Source organism: Macaca thibetana, chromosome 5 (genome assembly GCF_024542745.1).
Source record: "Macaca thibetana thibetana isolate TM-01 chromosome 5, ASM2454274v1, whole genome shotgun sequence".
NCBI classification, from domain to species: Eukaryota; Metazoa; Chordata; class Mammalia; order Primates; family Cercopithecidae; genus Macaca; species Macaca thibetana.
The window spans coordinates 95,368,506-95,392,648 of NC_065582.1; the positions used below are offsets into that span (position 1 = coordinate 95,368,506).

The following is a 24,143-nucleotide window of genomic DNA, read 5'->3' on the forward strand; positions in this document are numbered from 1 at the left end:
AATGAGAAAAATTGCTACTTTAGATTTAATTCTGAAAATATTAAAATAAGAAAAGAATTATATTTTCCTCTGTCAATTCACATAGAACTTAATCTGTGCCTTTCTTTGATGGTAATTATCACTTTTTACCATGTATTACAGCCATTTGTTTTTACAAATTTGATTTGTCTTATTTACCAGAAGGCAAAATTCCTTGTAGGCAAAATCTCTGTGTCTTACTTCTCATCTTAATATCTCTCTCAAAAACCTGCTTAATTCAAGGCAGAAAACAGGAGCTATGTCAACACTAAAAGAAGGCACAAAATAATAAATCAAGAGATTACTTGATGGGGTGGAAATGAAAATAGCCTTGGAGAATGACATGTTGCCATTAGTAAGTTTAACTAACTAAAGAAAGGTATGTTAGGATGAGTTATATAAACATTTTAGCTTTCAGAAAAGCAAACTTTTTCAAGTCAGAAAATAATTATACATAATCTCATGGTCAGAGATACAACCAAAAAAGTAGAAGCTTACAAGAATTCAAAGATTTTTTAAAAATATTGAGTGTTATTTATAAAGGGGAGATTATAAAGAAGTCTAATTAAAAATATACAGAGACATCAAAAATTAACAATGTGAGGTATGTCACCAATGACAAAGGAAAAAAGATACATGGAATATATCAAAATTTAAAACTTCTATCCTTTAAAGGACTGAACATGTTTCTGTCAAAATTTTATCAACACCTTTGCATGACTGAATTATGTTGGAAAATGTAAATCATTTATAAGCACAAATATGTCCCTTATTTATTTGATCTATTAATCATCGTGCGGTCTCTTTTTCAGCCACGACCACCATTAAAAACACAAGTCAAAGTAGATTGAATTTAAAAACAGACAATTGAATCTGTAAATCAACAAGTGTTGAAAAAAAAAGTCAAAAATATCCAAAAAATCATTGTCAAGACCAATGGCATGGCTCTTCCTCCATTATGTTTTCTTTCAGGAGGTTTAGAGTTTGACATCTGCAATTAAGTCTTTATTGTGAATTAATTTACATAAAGATTCAGTTTCATTCTCTTGCATGTGGATATCCAGTTCTCCTAACACTATTTATTAAAGAGACTTTCTCTTCCCCATTGTGTATTCTTGATGTATGTGTCAAAAATTAGTTGACAAATCATCAAACTCTAAAACTTAAGAATTGTTAATTTAATATACTTTGAGTATTTTGTCCAAATAATTTTTACTGTAGAAAAGGAACTCAGAGGCTATTTGCTTTTTATCAATTCACTTTAGTTTAATTTTTTGGGTTATTTTGGGGGCCAAATTTATTTTTCAACGATTATTTATTGAAAATCTTCTATCTTTTAGGCACCTATAAAGTGCTTGGGATCTATCAGTGAGTGAAAAAGGCAAAAATTCTTGCTGTCACAAAGCTTACATTTTAGTGCAGCATATACTAGAACAGTTAATTAGGAAAATGGTATACTAAAAATTTCCTGAGAGAATAGATTTTAGGTGTTCTTACTATAAAAAACATAGCTATATGAGGTGATGGATATGTTAATTTCTTGACTGTAGCAACTAGTTCACTAAGTATATGTATATCAAAACACCATGTTGTAAACCTTTAATGTATATAATAAGAATCAATGTTAATTAAAAAAATTGCAAGTAAATTATATATTAGTAAGTGACATATGCTATGGAAAAAGAATAAAAGCAGGAAAGAAGTATAGGAAGTGCTGCGGTATCGGGGTATTGCATTTAGAAATAAGGAAGTCAGGAAAAGTTTCTGGAAAAGGTAACATTGAGCTAAGACTCAAATATGGCAAGAGAGTAGGTCATGAAGCTACCTAAGGGAAGGAAAGATAGGAAGAACAGAAAACAGCCAGTGAAAAGGGGAGTGTGGTTGGTACACCCAAGAAACACAAAGAAACCAGATAAGCCAAGTCAGAAAGATAACGAGGTGGGCAAACATAGATCATATTCGGTCTTGTAAGATATTGTCAGAGTTTTTGGCCTTGAATGGAGTGGGGAGCCAATGGACAATTTTGAGCAGAAGAATGACCTGTTAGCTTATATTGCAATATTGAAAACAGACTATGGTAAAGTAGAGTAAAATCAGGAAGGCTTGGTAGAGAGCTATTGCAATAATCCAGGAAAGAGACAATGATGGCTTGGACCAGGGTAATAATGATGGAGGTGGTGAAAATTTGTATGTTTTTAAATAAAGAACCCATAGGGGCTGGGTGTGGTGGCTCACACCTGTAATCCAAGCATTTTGGGAGGCCGAGGTGGGTGGATCACTTGAGGTCAGGAGTTCAAGACTAGCCTGGCCATCCTGGTGAAACCTCATCTCTACTAAAAATACACACACACACACACGCGCGCACACACACACACACACACACATTAACAAAAAATAACTGGGCATGGTGACACGCATCTGTAGTCCCAGCTACTCAGGAAGTTGAGGTGGGAGACTTGCTTGAATTCAGGAGGCAGAGGTTGCAGTGAGCCAAGATCATGCCACTGCCCTCCAGCCTGTGTAACTGAGTGAGATTTTGTCTTGAAAGAAAGAAAAGAAAGAAAAGAAAAGAAAAGAGAGAAAGAGAAAGAAAGAAAGAAAGAAAGAAAGAAAGAAAGAAAGAAAGAAAGAAAGAAAGAGGAAGGAAGGAAGGAAGGAAGGAAGGAAGGAAGGAAGGAAGGAAGGAAGGAAGGAAGGAAGCGAGGAAGGGAGGGAGGGAGGGAGGGAGGGAGGGAGGGAGGGAGGGAGGGTGTGCAAGCCAGCCAGCCAGCCCTACAGGACTTACGGATGAATTAGACATGAGGTGTAAGAGAAAGACAAGAGCCAATCTAAGAAAAATGAATTTGCTATCAAGTCAGAAAGAAAAAATAAAAGGTGGGACAACAACTGTTGGGTTTTGAATATATTAAGTTTGAAATCGCTGGATGACTAATAGAGAATATCAAGTGGGTAAATATTTTTGGTCCAATATATCATTCAGTGGCTCTCACAGCACACACAACTTAAAAAATGTGCATATTAGTCGACAAACACTAAGACAAAACTAAAAGGAATTCTAAGACTCTGGATAAGACTCCTGATTTTCAAACAGTATATTATCAAATAATATGCAAAATACTGTGAAATGCTGTCAGGAGTGCAGGGTTAGAAAATGAGATTTGAGTCTTTTATTATCGTGTATAATATGTGGAGCAATTTCTGAAAAACAGCTAGATTGACAAACTAAATTAGATTCCCTAAAGCAGAAAGGAAATTTGTCCAAATTTGCATATAATTATTATATCTGAGGCGCCAAATGGAGAAATGGTAAGACCATCTCTGTTGCTGGAATTGCATAAATGTATTTGTGTTAACATGGTGCAGGAGAATATTGATATTTTGAGTTGATAAGCTGATAAAAGCTTCTTGGGCTTCACAATTCAAGCACAGCATTTCACTTGACTGTAATTCACAACTCTCCTGCAGGCTGAATATTTTATACACAGAGTTAAATACACAAAGTATTAAATGCAATATATTTCTGACAGTATAATTTGAAGCAGAAAACTTCCATCACATTTACATACTGCTGAACAGATGGGGTGCTCAAGCTTAAGGTATTAGATGAGAATAAGTAAAGGAAGGCATATTGTTGGCCTTGTCATGGAAGGGGAAAGCAATAATTTGTGAGTTGCTATTCTTTCCTGGAAGTCTCCTATGTTCTTTCAAAACAAACACTGCATCTTTATACTACAAAGCACTTAATTTTTAAATGTTAAAAAAACCCAGAAGCTCAGGAGATTAAAATACATGTATTCATTGAATTAGCCCAAGTTTATTGATCCCATTTTTTACATTTTCCATATTTTAACACATATTTTTCCTCTGTTGGGGTAAATTACAAATTATATGCAACATTTAGGGAAATTTACCTGGTAATTTCTCAGAACATGACTAGGCCTCATAACCAGTTAGTAGGGAATTTCAGATTCAAACCCCATTTTTAATCTCCCTCTTTAGCCCAAACAACAAAAGTTTAAGTCAAATATTATCTTGGATTCTTAAATAAATATTTAAGTATGATTTAGAAATTGTCAGAGATTAACAGGTATATTCTTCTAAAATGTGGCAAAAATTGTAACTAATTCTAATAAGGAAAAATAAGCATAAAAATGAAAAGTAAAAATAATTTAGAATCAACCTTCCTGAGTTAATACAATGAACATAATAATATATTGTAACATGCAGAAATATAATATGCAATTTGTAATATGTATATATATTGTAATCTACATCTGTCTATAGTATATACATATTGTATACAAGTAAACAACATGGATTTACATTGATGTTGGTAGAATCTTCCATCATACTTGTTTTTGCTTATCAATTATCAACTTAACATAATATTTAAAGTTAAAGACTGAGAGTATTTAATAAAGGTTGTCTGTCTCCCTTCATGCCTTTCATCTTCTCTATTTTTCCTTTATTTTTTCTTTCTTATTTTGCTTTCTGCTTCCTTCTCATGGCTTCGTCTAGGATAAGGTGAGTAAAGCACCTGCCCTGTGTGCGTAATTGAAGGGTGCACCAAACTCAGTAATCAAAGTAAATAATACTCTAATGCAATATTTTAAGAAAAGAACAAAATTAATATAAAAATCCATTATAAAATATCAAAATTTCAAATAAAGACTAGATTTGCCAGTACCATATGGAGCCATATTGGTGCCTGGGGCAAAAGGGAAGATCAGCAATGCTGATCCCATCTGATTATTCTGTTTGGTGCCCCCTTCAATTATGCACCTGAGGCAAATGCCAAATTTGTTTGAGCCTAGCCTTTGCCTTACTCTGTCTTTCTTGCCTTACTTCCCAGCTGTCTAGACAAAAAATGCAAAATAAGTACATACAACTGATAATTTTGCCAAACTTGAAACATAATTCTACATGGCATCCTTCCCTAATCAAAATGATAGGTCTCAGTTACATAAACATACGAGACTGATAGCATTTAAATTGAATTGAAAATTACTGAAATTGTTCTTATAAAGTATTTTACTGGGAGCCTTTAAAGATAGTGAATAAGTTGTGCCACCCAGAATATAAGGAAAATATATAAATATCTGGTCTCTTTAAGAGGAACACTATGAGGACTCAGGCTGAGACATTTGGGATCTAAAATCATGAATAATCTGATATTGATTTCTATGAAATATTTTAGTCATTCAATTTGGAAAGAAAGATTAAGAATCAAGCTTGATTCTGTAGAGATGGAGGGATACAATGATGAATCACGTATGTGTTCTGACCCCAAATAGTATACAATCTAGAAGGATAGACAAGCAAAGACAGTTACAATATTAAAAGGAAACCATTTATGGAGATGGATACATTGTTAAAAAATTTAATGGAGGAAGAAAATATTTTAGGAAAGACGTCATAGTACAACTGAGATAGATCTTGAAAATGGAGAGCCAATGGACAGAAAAAGAAGGCAGGCAGAGGAGTGCATTCCTGATGGAAGGAAAGAAATGAGCAATACCTGATATGAAAGAACATTGCGGGTTATGAGAGAAAGCCAATAACTTGGCTTGATAGTAATGTAAGGCATGTGAAAGGGAAGACACCCAAATCAATACCGAATAGGTGTTATTTAAGTAATGAATGAGTAAATGAATACTGAAAAACAGAATAATACTAACGTATAGAGACATTTGAATGCTAGCATCTACAATTTGCACTAGAGATAAAGTGGAACACTTACAGGCTTTTGAGAAAAGATGGATCACTTTCAGTGCTGTGCTGTGGGAAGATGAATTTGCAGGAGGGGGCCAATTAGTTAGTTATTTCTGTAGTCCAGGAGGATGGTAATAACGACATGAATTACTAAATTGGAAGTAGAAAGTGAAAGGAGGGAATAAATTGGAGAGATGTGGCAGAGGCAGGATTGATAGTTAAAGCTATTAATTGGCTCTAGTAAGAAAGATGAAGGCAATGAAAATAACTCCTAAATTTCTAGCTTGATGAAAGGGAGGGCAGTGATGCTTTTAACAGAAATAAGGAACACAGAAAGATAAGCATCAACTTGCAAAGAAAGGCAATTAGTTGAGTGTTAGACATATGACTGGCAGGAGCACTGACAGGACATCCAGGTGGAGATGTACAGCAAGCAGATAAGTATTGCTTTGTTCCTAAAATGTAAACGATGTCACAAGGGGGGAAGCAACATTTGCCACTTGATATGCCCCATCACTTAACCTCTACTTTTCAATCAATTGCATGTAAGGAGCAAAGAGAGGGAAGGTTTTGTTACTTAGTATTGAAACATTCAAGACAATCTCTCTCTCACACACACACACACACACACACACACACACACACACACACACACTCTCTCTCTCCTGGTAGTATCAGTTAGGGTGATCAAATATTTTAGATTACTTTGATGCACCTGAAGCCCTGGATTCCTAAATCCTCTAATTCAAAGGCAACATAATAAAGTGAGTGGCTTGCTTGGACTAAAATTCAGCCTACGCCACTGGGTCTCAAATATTAGATGCATTGGAATCACTTGAAGAGCTTATTAATAGACAATGCTCTAGTCTCTCCCCAGGAGTCTCTGATTAGGTAGTTTTGGGGTGGGATCTAAGACTTTACATTTCTCATAGGTTACCAAGTGGTGTCAATGCAGCTGGACCAGGAGATCACTGGCTTAAGACCAGGGCTTTTAAATAGTACCCAGAAGAGTGATTCTCAGAAGATAATCTGTGAACAATGTTTATCAGAATCATCTGTATTGCTTATTAATTTAATTCTTGGATCCCACCCCAGACTCAGTGTATCTTGATACTGTGGTTTGGAGGTTTGAGAATAAGCATTTTGGACAGCCTCACTAGATAATTCTTAATAGCATATAAAGTTTGAGAACCACTCAAATTGTGATGTGAATTTTAATTAGTTTTGAGAGGACATTACAGACTTAAGTTTTTTAACTGTGATGGAAAGTGCAAGTGACCAGAATTAAGAGATGTGGGCTGGAGACATAAATGTTGACACTAATTAGCTGTGTGGCCTTAGGTAAATCACTTAACCTTTTTAGGTGTAATTTTCTCATCCATAAAACAAAATGATTAATCTAGAAGTTCCCTGCAGTCCTTTTCAGCTCCATAACTGTGATGAATTCTGGGAATTGCAATGGCAGAGTTAAACATTCCCAGAGTTTAGGAAAACAAATTATCCTCAATTGGATGTGTCAGAATAACATGAGTTTTTGTTCTGTTGAACTATACACACTTCCTTCCCCCATTCTGACTTGCTTCTTTTGCGGGGGGCTGGTTGGTAGGTTATTGGTCTTTTCTATCTTTGAGAATCACTACTGGGATGAGACATATTTGTGGGATAGATTGAGTCTTACCTCTCAGGAATGCTGATCTTTATATGATAAGCAAGCACAACCCAATTTTTATTGGAGCATATGGTGAAGATGATAGTCATTCAAGTTTATTTGCCAAAATAGTGCCTCTTAAAAATGCATACTAAGATAGAATTTAGATTTACATGATTTCTATCGCATACCCATTAGGATGGCTACTATCAAAAAAAAACACAAAATAAATGTTGGTGAGAATGTAAAAAAAATGGATCCCTTGTGCATTATTTGTGTGAAGGTAAAATGGCGCATCCATTATGGAAAACAGTAAGGTGGTTCTTAAATAATTAAAACTACAATTGCCATTTTGCCTAGCAGTTCCACTTCTGGATATATACGCAAGAAAACTGAGAGCCATTATTCACAACAGCCAAAAGGTAGAAGCAACCCGTGTCTATTGATAATGAATAGATAAATCAAATGCAGCATATATGTGTGTGTGCATATATGTATATACATATATATAGTATATATATAAAATGCAGGATATATGTACACACACATATATATACACACATATATACACAACAGAATATTATTTAACCTTAAAATTGAAGGAAATTCTGACACATGCTGCAATGTAGAGGAACCTAGAGGACATTATACTAAGTGAAGAAAGCCAGTCAAAAAAGGACAACTACTATGTGATTACATTTATATGAGATATCTAGAATGTTTAAATTCGTAGAGACAGAATTGATTGCCATGGCCTTGAGGGGAGGAGGGAATGGAAGGAGGGAATTTTTAGTGGGTACAGAGTTTTAGTTTTGCAAGAAAAAGGGCTCTGGAGATGGATGGTGGTGATGGTTGCACAATAATGTAAATGTATTCAATGCTACTAAACTGTACATTTAAAATGGTTAAGATGGTGAATTTTATGTTACATACATTTTATAATTTTAATAAATAAAATTTAAAACCAATAAAAATTTTTCTTGAAAAAATGAACTTTAAATATTAAAGCTATGAATATGATGTGCTTAGATTATATTACAAGCCAATTTTTATCACATAAAAAGAGAAGCTTTATCTTTAGCTATGGAGTTTTTTAAAACCTAGTCTGCACTTTTGGACTCCAGTATTTAATGTTATGTATAATAGGAGAAATAAAGGAATAATGGAAGCAGCCAGTTATTTTCTACAAAACATAAGCATGGTTTTATATTGTAATATATTTATTTCCCCCAAACACTATCAAGACATTCAAATTTTATTTATTTTATTATCTCCCAGGCAAAGCTGGCGCCAGATAGCAGAGCCCTAAAGGATTCTGCAAGAAATATTGATTTAAAATGAGAAAAATAATAGAGTTATGGATATTTAACAAGAAAGGAGGAATTTATAATCAGAAGCTTTAGTGCCTAAGATGACAATTAATCTGAGAAATGTAAAAGCAGAAAGATATGCTAATAGTCATGGCATTTATATTTAGTCAGAGAATTGAATTTAGCAGTTGAAAAGGAGAAAATTGTAGAACACTGAACACATAGAATGAGAGGAGAGGGAGGGCCCTTTTGAGGATATAAAAGAACAGTCAGGGACTGGGAGTGACTGAAAACAAATGAAACTTACGTACGTATAACATACATATATACTAACGTGAAAGATGTTTTTGACAAAGAAATTGAAAAAGATAAGGGCATGAAAACATTTTATTTTTAAAAAAGTCAAAATGGAAATTAAACAAAAATTGTATTCATATGTGACTATTTGCATATGTGTGATTTTTGCAGATGTCTCCTGTTTATTTTATTTTATTTTTATTTTTTATTTTTGAGATGGAGTTTAGCTCTTGTTGCCCAGGCTGGAGTGCAATGGCACAATCTCAGCTCACCGCAACCTCCGTCTCCCAGGTTCAAGTGATTCTCCTACCTCGGCCTCCTGAGTAGCTGGGATTACAGGCATGTGCCACCATGCGCTAATTTTATATTTTTAGTAGAGACACGGTTTCCCCATGTTGGTCAGGATGGTCTCAAACTCCTGACCTAAGTAATCCACCTGCCTCAGCCTCTCAAAGTGCTGGGATTACAGGTGTGAGCCACAGTGCCCAGCCATTGTCTCCTGTTTAAATAAATGCTGAAATTTAATGGAGGTAAACTCTGAGGGTAAAATTGGAGACTAAAATAATTTTTAAATTATGGTAGGTATATTAAGTTCATTTTCTCACAGCTATAAAGAAATGCCTGAGACTGGGTAGTTGATAAAGAAAAGAGGTTTAACTGACTCACAGTTCTGCATGACTGAGGAGGCCTCAGGAAACTTACAATCATGGAGGAAGGTGAAAGGGAAGCAGGCACCTTCTTCACAAGGCAGCAGAAGAGAATGAGTGTGAAAACGAGGAAATGCCACTTTAAAACCATTAGCTTGGCGAGAACTCACTCACTATCATCAGAACAGCATGGGAGAAACTGCGCCCATGATCCAATCACCTCCCACTCCCACCTGGTCCCTACCCTGACACATGGGATTACAATTTGAGATGAGATTTGGATGGGAACACAGCGCCAAACCTTATCAGTAGGATTATAATTTTTAATTTTTGGTATTTACCCAACAGAAAAATTTTAAAAAATGTATATGCATTTTCCAATTTGGGAAGTAACTTTGAGAGTAAGAAGTAAACCAAGGCAATGCCTTGGATATTTATTGGAATAATACGTTTGAGAATATAATGCAAGCAGTGGGAAACAAATGAATCAATCTATTCTTTTTCATCCTGGGGAACTAGAAAGTTGGAAAATCCTTTGGAGAATTTTTTCACTTGAGTATGAGGCTGTGTGTTAAGTCAGGACTAACAACATAGGCTTGATGTTAGGGTCTCCGTGTTAAGGACTCCCACTACAGTCCTCTGCAGTTTCCTAGGAAGCATTTTCTCTCATAAGCTAGTAAACAGTTTGAAATTAGTGTCCAATGACTCGCTGAATATTCATTCCAGAAAAAAATCTTAGAATTCAAAAATTCTGTTTCCACAATTTTAAAATATGGAAGAAAACTAAGTTCAAAGTGGCTCTCTATTCTGCACAATCGAGAAATTTCTTTCAAATACTTCTGTTATTCTTCTTACATCTTATTGCTCATCTAGTTTGAATTATTATATTAATGTCCACTTAGTGAGTTCCAATGACACATGGCCCAGTAGGTGTCTTTGTTCCACAGGCACCTTCCTCCCCGACCACTTTATTGCAGCACCTTCTCTTCCAACTGCAATTGCTTTTTGTTTCATGCACATACTATACTCTGCTCACCTTCATGCCTTTGCTTAGGACATCTCCTCCCTATCCCATTTATTGTTATTTCTATGTTACCTAATCAAATACCACTCATTCTAAGTTTAATATCACTTTCTTTAGGAAGTCTTCACTGTTCTGAAGTCGCATCATCCTTCAGGCTATGCTAGGTTCCCTTTCCCTGTGTTCTTCCAATGTCTTGTACAACTCTCTGTGGGGTAACTACCGTTCTGCATTTTACTTAGCAGCCACTGAATAAATGTTTGTTGATTAAAGGAATGAGTGAATGAATAGATGAATTAGAACTGAATGTAGCTAATTAAAAGAAGAATTGGAGCAGATCTGGCTTTCATCATGAATTAAATCACTATGAAGAAAAAGCAATTTTAAAAGAATATGCTCTGTCAACAGCAGGTTGGTAGTATCATCTTTATGTACATAAGACAGCACTTCACTGTTTCATCAGCATCCAGTATAATTCATAGAATTTGTATATATATACACACGTATTTTTTCTTGGTATCCGGAAAAACATGTTTGTTTGTAGTATTTGTAGTATGATTTGTCTGCTGTAAAACTTGACACATTGTAACTTACGTAAAATTGCTTATGACGACCTAAGAAGTCTTCACAAGCAATTTGTACATGTGTCACAATGATTCCAGGTTTCTCCTTTTGTTTTTGAGAAAACATCTAATCAAGGCTGATTTTGATTTCAAATATCCATGAGTATTGTTAAAAACAAAAATAAGTCTTAATAATAATTAAAAAAAATCCAACTCTACTATTAAAAATGCATTAGCACGGCTGCTGGAAATGATCTCTACATTTTTTAAATTCTCCCACTGTGCAGTTCTCTTCTTTCATTGTGTGATGACTGACACGGACCTAAAAACTCTGATTTCTAGGGAGCAGAAAACATGCCAGTGGTATCTGAGCTCTCAGCTGCAGGGTGTAGTACTGAAGTGAATCATGTATCTGTTGGAATCATTTAGCAAAAGGGCAAATGTAGCAAATCCACTGCTACCTCCAAGTCCAGTGGTATGACAGTCCAGGCTTGGCGTTTTCATAGAACCAAAGCTGTGGAGTTTGTTGTCTTGTTTTTCCCCAAGCCATTTTCAGTTTGCTTATTTATTTCTCTAATAAGGGCCTAACCCAGATTTTGAGGTCATATACCTAGTCAGTATATTAGCAAGTCGCTCACTAAACCTCCAATTAGTCCTCACCCTCCTTCTGCTGCTGGCTCATTAATTGTCATCTACTTGGGCATTTTTACTCAATGACAAATGATGCTTACAGCTCTAGAAGGAAGGGGAATGGAACGAGCATAAAAGAGGCTATGGCCGACATGCAAGATTAGGACAAAGTATAGGTGAAGCTGTGTAACAATTGAAATCTGTTTTCTACTCACAGCCTTTTTCCCTTTGGGCAACGTGGTGCAGAGTTGCTTCATCCTTAAGTCTAGCATGTATCAGCTGCTATCTTTCCCAGCCTCACTCAGCTGTGGGAAGCAATGCCCTGAAGACTTTCAGCTGCTGGTGAGATTGCTGTGAGTCAGGCTTCCACTGCCATTGTCAGGGATGAAGAGGGACCTCACGCTTCAGTAAGCACCTGGCAATATGCAAACCCCTCCTGCCACCCCACTCTCATCAACACAATTTGCCTAGAGTCTATGTTGGTCCTGGATTCCTAAATGCTGCCCTCATGGAAAGTCTGAAATTTCCAGATGACGCTTTAAATCTCACTGATATGGATCTACACATCCCTTGATTTTGACCAGTTTTCCTATTCCTCTACAACTCTCCAGGTTCTTCTACTCTGCTCTATGAAACCTTACTATCAGCAGGATCTGTATATCTAGGGAGGTCATACAATTTGTTGTCATACTGATAATACTCTTGAGAGTGAGTGGGAATACAATTAATAACACTGGGACAAGTGGCAAAATCGAGACTGTCCCAAGCAAACTAGAACAAATAATCACCTTACCTATAACCTCCATTTGTTTTTTGAATTTCCTTTTACTTTATTTTGCTAAGTAGAATGTCCTTATCTTCTGGGGATACTGCATTGCCTGTGGTCTTGTGGTGGTTATTTTTTTTCTGCTACAACACTCATACCACTGGGACAGGATCTGGGGTTGGTATCCTCCTTGTCCCTCAAACCATTTCTAGACCCTTGTCCCGAAAATTCTCCAACCTTGAAGCTTATGTTATCAGACTTTACTGCCTGCCACTCAGTGTTACTGTGGTCATCTACTGACTCTGCATCAGTCCTCCAACATTATTTGAATATTTTTATTACTTGACTTTCTGTCACTGTCCCAAATAGGAGTTCTGTGTTTCTTCTTGGCGATTTGATTATTCACATAAGCATCTCTTTCCAGTACTTGCTTTTTCAGTCTCAAGAATTCTTCTCCTCCAAAGATTTTTGTCTTTTCTATTACCTCAGCCAACAAATTCCATGTCATATCAATTTCAATAACTGTATTATTTTCATCATTTCAATTTCAAACATGTCATCTCAGAACAAGCTTCATGTTACTTCCAATTTTATCCTTCTTGTTTGCTGATTCCAAGAATTCCAGTCCCATCTAGGCCAACAATGCATTGTTCCTGCCATCCTTTTCATATCCTCAATTCCCTTTTGTCATTGCTTTCCGGTTATATAGCACAGATTCCATGATTCATAACAATAATTACTTTTGTTTTGCATGTCCTCCTAATTTCCTTGCTTGCTCCTATTATCTTCTATCATACTCTTCTGAAAACAGTAATTCTGGTGAAATATATTCTTTGTGGACTTTGCACTTATACTCAGTCAGCTAACGATGATGACTAGAAAAAAACTCACAATCATGCTGACTGGTCTCAATGTATAGTCATGACCACTGATTACAAACCCCTTTAGTCTTACCTAGAAAGTTTATCACAGTTTAGTAGTCTACTATCTCTTCCATTTTCCAGGACAGCCATTCCTATTTTCTCTTTCTTCAAATCTCCAGAAAATCTCTTTCCTGCTGCTTACACTTTGGTGATGACTTTGGTTCCTGTTTCTTTGAGTAAATATAATACAAGCAGTCAAGGATGAACTTCCTTATGCTCCCACCACCACATCTTCTAACTTATTTCCTTCTCTCCTCTTACTAAGTCTGTGGACTGTGCTTCTAAGTCCAAACCCTCTACCTGTGCACCAAGAGGCCATAACTTATCTCCTAATCAAAGAAAGTTCCCCAGCAATACTGCAGTCTTTTTCCTGCATCATAGGTTTCCTTCACTTTATTGCATCTTTCTATCAATACACAGATACTGTATATGTCTTCTTTCCAAAAAAATTCCCCAAACTTGACATCCTATTCCAGAAACCCCTTTCATTACTGAGCATTTTCTTTCAGCAAAATTTCTTTAAAAAGGAGTTATTCCTTTAAAAAGAACTATAGTGTCTACTTGTCAGTTTTACTACAGTTATCAGCAGTGCAGTGTCACTCCTCCAACATGGCTTGAAGATTTTATCACTTGGCTCTCTGTCACTCTCTCAAATACTGGTTCTGTGTTTATTCTTGGTGATTCAATTATTTGTATAGGCATTTCTTTCCAGTACCTGGTTCTCATAATCTCCTTTTCCTAGTCTCATAATCTCCACATCCTCTCTTTTACTTCTTTTCTTTTCTCCAATCTTTCTCTAATCTCTTCTTCTACTCTACCAGGCCTGTCGTTGTCGTCAGGTCACCAGTGAATCCTGGTTTCCAAATCCACAATTAATTCTTAGCATTCATCATCCTTTATCATGAGCATCATTTGACAGACAGTTGATCTTCTGAACTTCTTGAAATTCTTCTTTTCTTTTGGTTTTGAAACTACCACTCACTCTCTCTTGTTTTCCATCCTACCTCACTAGCTGATAGTTTCCTGATGCTTTGTTATGCACTCTCTGTCTCTGCCTCCTCTAAATATTAAATTATGTTTAGAATTTTTTCTTTTCTAGATATACTCACATCCTCAGTGGCCACATCCAGCCTTGTGGCCTTAAATACAAACTTTGCCTGCATAATGAGTAAGCATTTCATATTAACTACCATGCCGAGACAAATTCTCATTTGACTTATCAAACCTACTCTTGTCGTGGTTTTCTCAATCTCAATAAATGCCAACTTCATCCCTCCGCCTATGTAAGCCAAAGACATTGAAGTCATCCCTAACTCCTCTTTTTCACCCCACATTCACTCTTTTAGAAAATTTTGTCAGTGTTACCTTCAAAATAGTTTAAATTTAATCCCTTCTCATCACTTTCACTATAATCACTCCGGTCCACTCATCCTTATGTCTCACTTGGATTATTACAGTGGCCTTCTCACTAAGCTTGCTGCTCCCACCCTTGAGCCCCCTGGTCTCCCCACAGCATCTAGAGCAGACTTTTAAAAAGAAGTTACCTTGTGTCATTGTGTCACTCATCTGCTCCAAACTCTTCACTGGTTTCTCATCTCAGAGTGACCAAGGTCATCAAAATGACTCACAGAATATTATATCAGTGATTGTCAACCCTTATTGTGAATCAGAATCACTTGAAGGAATGTGAGAAATTCAGCCACCTTCCATTTGCCAATTAAGATATAATTAGGACTTTAGTGGGGCCCAAGCACCAGCCTTTTCAATGGCCTCCATCCTGCCCACTTCCCACTTATCTGCCCCTCCATCCCCTAACCCCATCTCTGTGCACCCTGCTCCAGCCTCACTGATCTTCTTGACATTTCTCTCCAGCAAGCCAAGCTAGCTTGTGTCTCAGGAATTTTGTAATGAGCATTCCCTCTGCCTGGAGCACTTCCTGTTCCCTCTCTCCCAACTATATGCATGGTTCACCCCCTGTACTCTTTCAGGTCTCCATTCAAATGTCAGTTTCTCAGAGAAGTATTTCCCAACCACCCAATATGGGATGGCAACATCCACTTCATGCTCTGCTTTTTTTTTCATTCTTACCTTTCAAATTTTTCTTTAGAGCCCACATTTATGCTTGTCTGTTATCTCCTCTTCACTACAATATAATCTCCATTTAGGCAGGAACTTTACCTGTTCTATTACACCCTCCAATGCCTAGAACAGAGCCTTGGAAACAATAGGTATTCACTGAATATGTGTTGAATGAGTATGTAAAATAGCAGGTTCAAGTCCACTTAGTTTTTCAGCCAGAGCTGAATAAAACTGGGGTAGGCTTACTCACTAGGTTCATAGGGTCTGGAATTTGTCTTCCTGCCTCAGTCTTCTAAAACCCATGACATTGGCTCATATTGATATGACCAATCTTTTGTGTTGGCTTCCATTTTAATACATCACTTTTCCAGCTGGGATTAGAGCTAGGCCCTGAAGTCCAGTGGCTTGGCTGCAGCCCTGATGCCCACTTTGGAGCTTGTGAGTTCCCCGCAGTAATAGCACCCTTTTTCTCATATTGCTCTCAGACTTCTACAGACAGACAGCCTTATACATTAATGCTATCTTTATGACTGAATACTGCTGGTGCTGGCACCACTACCGACTTCCCTGTTACTATGTTATCCATTTGAGCGTACATATCCCCTTGGAATTTCATAGTCTGAAGTATTATTCACTTACAAATCCTATCCTACCAATCCTGGTTTTATTCACTTCTCTAGTGGTCTTCTATGCTGAGATTCTAGAACGATTTGTTTTTTTCCCCAGGAGTTATAATAGATTAAAGGAAAGTGAATATCGCCCTCATAATAATCAGAGACTTCCCTATTTTAGTACTCCATATGATCCTTAATCTCTGGTCAGATCCTCACCTGCCACCTGGAAGTTTCTACATCTACTCTCAGAAGCTATATCTGTTTATATCCTAGGCCCTTCTAAAATAATCTAATAGACTAAATTCCACTAATGTGCTAATGCCAATAACTGCTCAAAGTCACAGTCTTTTAAGATGTATTTGGGTTTTAAGAGAAATGAACTTCTCATGATGTAATTTCAGAATGTTGCTGAGTCACCATCATGGCCTCCTAACTGGCTTCCAGCTTCCATGTTGCCATCTTCCATTTGTCTCAGCACAATAGTCATACGATTTGCCAAAATATGTTATCATGTTGCTCTTCAGTTCAAAACTATCCTGAGGTTTCATATCCCACATAGAGAAAAAGTCACCTTAGAATGTTCTAGACAGTCCTGCATTAGCACAACTCAACTTTAACATGCATATGAACCACCTATGGATATTGTTAAAATGAGATTCACATGTAGAAAGGCTGGGATGGGGCATGAGTGTCTATATTTTTAGGAAGCTCTCACATGATTCAGACCCTGCTAGTCCACAGGACTACACTTTGCATTGCTAGACCCCACATGATTCATCTTCTCTCTACCTTCAGACCTTTTACTTCTTGACCTTGTTGCACTTCTGGTATTATTCCTTATTTCTGAAGCCATACTGGCCTCTTTCATATTCTTGGAACATGTAGGCATGCTTCTACCTCAGGGCCTTTGTACTGGCTGATCCTCTTTCTAAAAACACTTTACTCAGACATACACACACTCTCCCCTCTCCAACCTGCTTAAAGTTTTTATTCAGATGTTACTTTCTTAGTGAAGACTTCCCTGGCTACCTGATTTAATAAAGCAGATTACCTTGCTTCTCAGTATTTCCCATCCTCTTCTCCTACTTTATTTTTTGTCCTTAACAATTCTCACTACTGAACATACTTGTTTATTGTTTACACCTACTATAATGCAAACTCCATGAAGGCATTTGTTTTCATTTCTGTCCATCCCAGTGACTAATGTACTGCTTGACACGAAGAAGGTGCTCAATACATAATTGTTGAATGAATGCATAAAACATGCAGTTGCATGTTAAAAATCATATTTTTTCTACTTATGCAAAAGGTCTTGGTTGAAACAAGGCAGAAAAAAAATCTGTTCTAGTTTACTTAGGGTAGTTTGATACTAAGGATAGCAAATCAGAACTCATCTACTTGATGCTCATTTACACAGATTTCTTTGGTACAAGCCAAATCAAGATAGTGGATGAGATCAGTATCTACCTTTCAGTAAGAGAAACTTAACGAGACTAGTAGCACAATTAAGAATAAACAAAGACGGAGACATTAATGGAATCTATTTAAAGTTATAGATTGTGAGGATGGTTTTTCTCAGTGATTCAGTCTTTCCTGGAAGGCAGTTACTATATATATCCATATATATATATAGTGTGTGTGTGTATACATATCCATATATAGTGTGTATATATATCCATATAGTGTGTATATATAATATACATTATATAATGTACATAATATATAATATACATTATATAATATACATATGTAATATAACATATAATATATACATATATACACACACACATATATGGATTTATGGATTCTTGCTCAAGATATTATAGAAGAAGTGTGGCCTTTTGTGAAATGTTGACCTAAAAGACCTCTGATGTCTTATCTGCCTGTATAAGTTAGAAATCAATGACAGAGAATAAAAAGCTGCTGTGTGAAATGTTCAAGACTCGTTTCTTGAAGAAGAATACACAACTGCATTTCATGTGTCATAGTTTTCAATTTCATGAAACTCCAGTGAACTTTATCAGGTGAAAAGGTTATTATTTGTTTGTTGGTTGTTTTGTTTTTTAACAGAAACTGGCCAAGACCTTGTAAACTTGAACCAAAATACGTATTATTATTAGCTGTTCTCTGCCTAATCAATTGTCAGCTGTTTCTAATTTGGGTTGAAAGAAATACATAGTACAAACAAATTTCACTTAGATATTTTCTATTATAAATTCATTCAGAAGGGCATTTTCACTAGCCCTCTAGTAAATCAGAAAACTGATATAATAAATACTTGAGGACTTGATTTGCAGTTTCAAACTCATTAGCCCTCCTTATCAGCAGACGAAGAATAGAAATTATTCTCTACCTCTTTTATTGAATCTTTATTTTATTATATCACAACTTTACATGAAGGTTAGGAAATATTAAACAATAAAGCTTTATAATTACAAATCCCTCACATATACATTATCTCAGGTAATCTTCAGGGCCATCTTATGAGAAAGATTTATGGCTCTACTCATACTACTTATTGATGCTTTATATTTATTATCTTATTTAATCTTGACAAAAACTGTGTGAGGTAGAATTCTTATCTTCATGATGCCACTCCCAAGGCCCAGAGATTTTAAGTAACTAGTTATGTTTATACATTTTATTTTAAAAATGAGCTGGATTCAAACCCAGGTTGATGTGTCTATCAATACCATGCTGGTGGGAGAAAATAAAATAAAATTTCTGTGGAATAATACTGTATAGAATGAGGTTATAAAGGCATAGGGAGCTTTGGCTCCTAAAATGGAATAGAAATATGAACTATAAATTTCTATTCATAGTAATCATCAAAAAAATTCATTTTTAACAGACATTATAAAGGAATGTAACTTATCTTCAAAGCCATTTAGTATACTTATTCTGAACACAAATTCATTAACATGCTATGAGTACCTGGTAAGCCTTAAAATGTCTACCCTCCTTCTCCCTTCCCCCAAAATACATGTTCATTTACCCACTTGGATCCATCCCTCAACCCCACACCCCATTAACTGGGAGAACCATGCTGAAACTCCAGGAGCCAATGGTTCTCTTGAGAAAGCCAAGAAATATTTTAGAATCAATAACTGAGTTCCAGAAAATGGGGTATAATCAGGGCAAAGAGGATAGAGGCCATTGCTAACATCTCCAGGATATTCACTTCCTTAAAGACATCATTAATACTTGGAGAAAGGTTTATGTTAGCATTATCAGCTCTCAGAAGAATGATATCAGTATGGTGACTGCAAGAATTACTAGGCTGACTCTAGGGACCATAGTAGTAGCAGTGGCAGATAAAGGGTGCTAGATGAAAAAGCAGAGACTAATGCTGAAACCTGTCACAGAATAATTTTTATAGTCATCAAAATATCCTCTAGCATGATATTATTGAGTTTGCCTTTAGAACAGGAAACATAGACTTGGAGTCCAAATTATTCTGCAGTGGGAGGTCAGAGAGAAAAAGTGTATACTACTATTGCTGCTATTACTGACATTCATTCCTGCATTCTGTAATTATTTATTAAATGTCAACAACAATTTTCACTAGGTTAGTCACTAGAGATGATTTTAAGAAAAAACAGTCAGATATCTCATTGAGGTTGATAGGGTTTGAACTGCTTCTGTATATATGTTTATAAACTACAGCTCAGAGTAAAAATAGCTTTAAGATTTTCACATAAAAAAGTCTTTCTATGCCTTTTTAATACAGATAGTTATAGAAAAAGCAAGATGTAAATAAAGATTTTCACATTTGGAAATAGAAACAGACATCTGTAGGAACCTTATTTGTTGACAAGATTAACTTTTACTTCCAGATAACTTCACATAAGCACAACTAAAGATAACGGTTTAATCTAAAAACAAGTGCAGTGTAGAAAATACCCTGAGTCATTTAAAAGAATCAGATAACTTGAATGATATTTGGAATTGGATTTCTAAAAATCTTTTTAGACTTCATGTTCGTTAAGTCCTTAACCCTTTTCTGAACAAAATACCAGGGTGTGTATTTGATTTTGGAATTCAAATGGAAACCGATCTGTTAGACACATTACAGAGGACTTTGAATTCCCTTTCTGGTGTCATCAGCCATTTAAAAAATCTTCTTTAAATCAATATAAGATGTAATTTAACAGGAAATTCTCTGTCAGCATTAAAGATTAAAAAAAAAAAATCTCAACTTCGTAATTCCAGCATGGGAAACAAAATGGTAAGGACTATTAATGGACAACCATGGACATTACCTTTTGAATGCCTGCTTGGGACTCCAGAACATTGTTCTCCGATCCGTTGCTTCGGTTGATCATCCGCCACATTTGGGAATACATGCTATCCCTCTCAAAAGGATTCAGTCCTTTCATGCGGACATGCTCATATACTGCAGAGTCTAGGACTGTGCCATAAGGGATTTCTGTTTGCTTGGAAAGGTCCTGGAGAGACCTTGATTATTGGGAGAGAAGAGAGACACAAGAGACAGTACTGAGTATTTTCAAGTGGGAATAATGTTAAAAGAAAAAAAAAAGGCAATATGTGTGCAAACATACATCAAATTGCTTTTCTTGTTTTGTTGTTTCCTAATATTAGGATACAATGTGTGAGAAAGAAATTCCATCAAAGACAAGTTAAATCAGACTGCTAGTCTTAATCATATGCTAATTTAGTAATTTTTAAAAAATTTCAATATGTTATAAGTATTAGTTCTACATTTCTTTAGGTAGCAAGGCTTATTTTTTTAAATTATAGAATTTACATAAACAACATGCTTTGAGGTCAAATGTAGTCTTAAAAATTAGTAGTTATGATAGTCATTATTTATTGAATACATACATATCAGACAATTGATATATATTATCCTCACAGAAATGCCTCACATAAATAATTATTTGACCTACTTTATGGATGAGGAGACTTAGGTTGAGAGAGTAAGTGACTTGATCAGTGTGGCATAGTCAGTGAGTGCGAGAGCTAGAATTCAAATGTGGGTCTGTCCAGCCCCAAAGATCACAGTATTTCCAATGCAAGATGCTGGTTCTTATTTCTATATTTCTTTTGCTATATTTGCTTTAGCACTGTGTGTGTGTGTGTGTGTGTGTGTGCGCGCGCGTGCGCGCGTGCGTAGTGTGGAGGTGCGGGGAGTGCTTTCTATTTGGATGAGAATACATTTCATGTTTCTGGAAAGCTGAAAACATATTCAGAATAATGCTTCAAGATTTTTAAGTCAATCTTTTGAGTTACAGAGAGCATCTACTTGTCCCAGGTTATCTGTCTCTAAATCGGTGGTCAATTTCCCTCCATTTGAGTTGGAGTCCCTCTATATTTTCCAGCTTAAAGAACCAGTTATCATTCCACTGGAACTCATTGAATTTGTGTAGGTGCCCAACTCTAATGACTGACATTTAAGAACAAATACTGTGCCTTTGGCATACTGTTAAAATCAGATGCTGGTACAGTTACAACTCACTAACTTTTGGGAATGGGAACATGCTTTGAAACACTATACCATACTTCAAACAAGAAAGAATGCGCACAGAACTCTATAACCATGAGCCATGAATCTCATGTAATGTATACCTCTGAACTTTTGGTGTGTTTCTAGATAGAGTTTACTAATGATTTCCTGAGGATCTTTGCAACCAACACTAGCATTGGGCAAAGGCACTGGGAATACTCTTGCAGTTCACCAATCTCCATCATGTACAAAATTGTGTTAGAAACAATACATGATGGGCCATGTTTGTTAGAGGAATATTTATGCCAATTTCTAATAGTAACTTTCAGCAAAATTTAATCTGCATTTTATTGAGTTTTGTTTTGTTGATGTATATTATTTACTCCATGGAAACTACTATGATAATTCCTCTTTGCTCTACACATCTGATGCATAAAATAATGCATTTAAATCATCCTATTTGAAGAGAAAGTGTAATTCTGGAATTTTCTGAAATATTCTAAACGATTAAATGAATTCTGCCATTTGTAAAAGATAAACTAAAGTGATAATATAAATGAATAATTGAGGGTGAAAGCAAGAATAAAATGAGCCGTATATAGTTAGGATGCAACTAAATAACAAAGTGAGTGGACATTTACTTGCAGGACATACTATAATTATCTTGGTATATTATAACAATAAAAATTTTGTTTCCAGAGAGCAATTTACTGCTGTTTTCAGTAGTATCAGTAAAACTGTATTATAAACATGAACATTTTAAACATATATCCCTGTTTAGTGGAGGTTACCCAAAAGTGGTAACACAGGAAGAAGAAACGGAACATATCTACACAAGTTATAACAATACTCATTTGTTCAGTTTCTATAAATACAAAGGTGAAGACCAGATGGTTGTACAGAGTACCATCTAGAACCTGCAGGTCTATGGATGGAGAGAGCACATATTGCAGGTCACCAGACACCCTACCAGTACAAGGTTGGGCCCTTGGCTGTCTGGCAGTACTAGCAATCAAACTTAACTATAACCAGCAGAAGGTTTTAATTTAATGGAGGTGAGATCACAGTTTAGCACGATTTTTTTCCCAGTGCCTTCATTTAAATATATAAATGGTTTGCCCAAATAGTCACCCTGGCTAAATGCTGCTAAATAAATTAGTGCTCCTTCTTATCCTTCCATGAAAAGAAAACTGAAACCAAATGTTAATATCTTTAATATGATCAGGTTTTTGTAACATAGCTTCACCTTAAATATTAGCTTTACAGCCTGAAAAATCTAAGTTTTAATACAGTTTAGCTGGCGAAGTTGTTTTGTACACAATACATTTTTAGAGGAGTATCTTATATATTGCCTATGTGAAGCTCCTGGTGTTACAAAAAAGGCAGTTTATATTCAACATACTTCACATTTAGAATAGCAGAGCATTTCGTAATTTAGAACAAAGGCATGTTCTCTCTAGTAGTTTGTGATATCAAGTGCAACTTATAAATTTGCCTTGAGACATATTTGCAATAAAACTTACAAGTTTTCTGATTCAGCATGTTCCATCATAGTACACTACGATAGCACCAAAGATGACAAAAATAAAACGACTGAAGCAAAATGAAGTGAACACAAATAGCTTATTACAGAATGAAAAGGCCATTTCAGGAGCCCAACATAGAAAGGGAGTAACTATTACAAGTGGTCACTTTGTTTTTTTCATACTAAGAAGAGTTTCGAACAAGATTAGCAGAAATGCTGTAGCCTATATTATGAGCCTCTAAAGGAAATATAGTAGGTTATTCAACAAATGGTAATCTTCAAAAACTTGCATCTGAAGGTCAAAATCTGAGTGCATAATATTTAGACATGCCCAATCATTGTTTTAAAATGTAAAACAATCATAGAATCATTAATAGGCACCTAATATATACATTAATTTACCATGGCAAATACTGACATTTCTTTTTTAACAATAGACATTTTCTCAGATGATAGAAGGAATGGGAAAATCAGCTGGGTGCAGTGGCTCTCGCTTGTAATCCCAGCACTTTGGGAGGCCAACGCGGGTGGATCACCTGAGGTCAGGAACTTGAGACCAGCCTGGTCAACATGGCAAAACCCTGTCTCTATTAAAAAAAAAAAAAAAAAGCTGTATATGGTGGCAGGCACCTGTAATCTCAGCTACTTGAGAGGCTGAGGCAGGAGAATTGCTTGAACCTGAGAGACGGAAGTTACAGTGAGCTGAGATTGCACCATTGCACTCCAGCCTGGGTGACAAGAGCAAAACTCCATTTCAAAACAAAACAAAAAAAAAGGAATGGGAAAATCTAGAGTACTCCAGATACTCCAGAGAAGCATTATCTGTGAACATAGTATTAGTATGTATAACTCATACTACGTTTCTCTACCTAACCACACATACTCATGTAAAAGTCAGTGAATGCTCACTATGAGAACCCATT

At 35.9% G+C, this 24,143-nt stretch overlaps 1 protein-coding gene across 4 annotated transcripts in view; it reads right to left on the reverse strand.

The window, feature by feature from the left end:
• GRID2 (glutamate ionotropic receptor delta type subunit 2) overlaps positions 1-24,143 on the reverse strand; it is a 1,531,999-nt gene that overhangs the window by 258,110 nt on the left and 1,249,746 nt on the right. For all 4 annotated transcript variants that reach the window (XM_050790431.1, XM_050790433.1, XM_050790430.1 and 1 more), the window contains exon 13: positions 20,491-20,686. In XM_050790431.1, the coding sequence (XP_050646388.1) occupies positions 20,491-20,686 (196 nt within the window). The remainder of the gene's footprint in view (positions 1-20,490; positions 20,687-24,143) is intronic.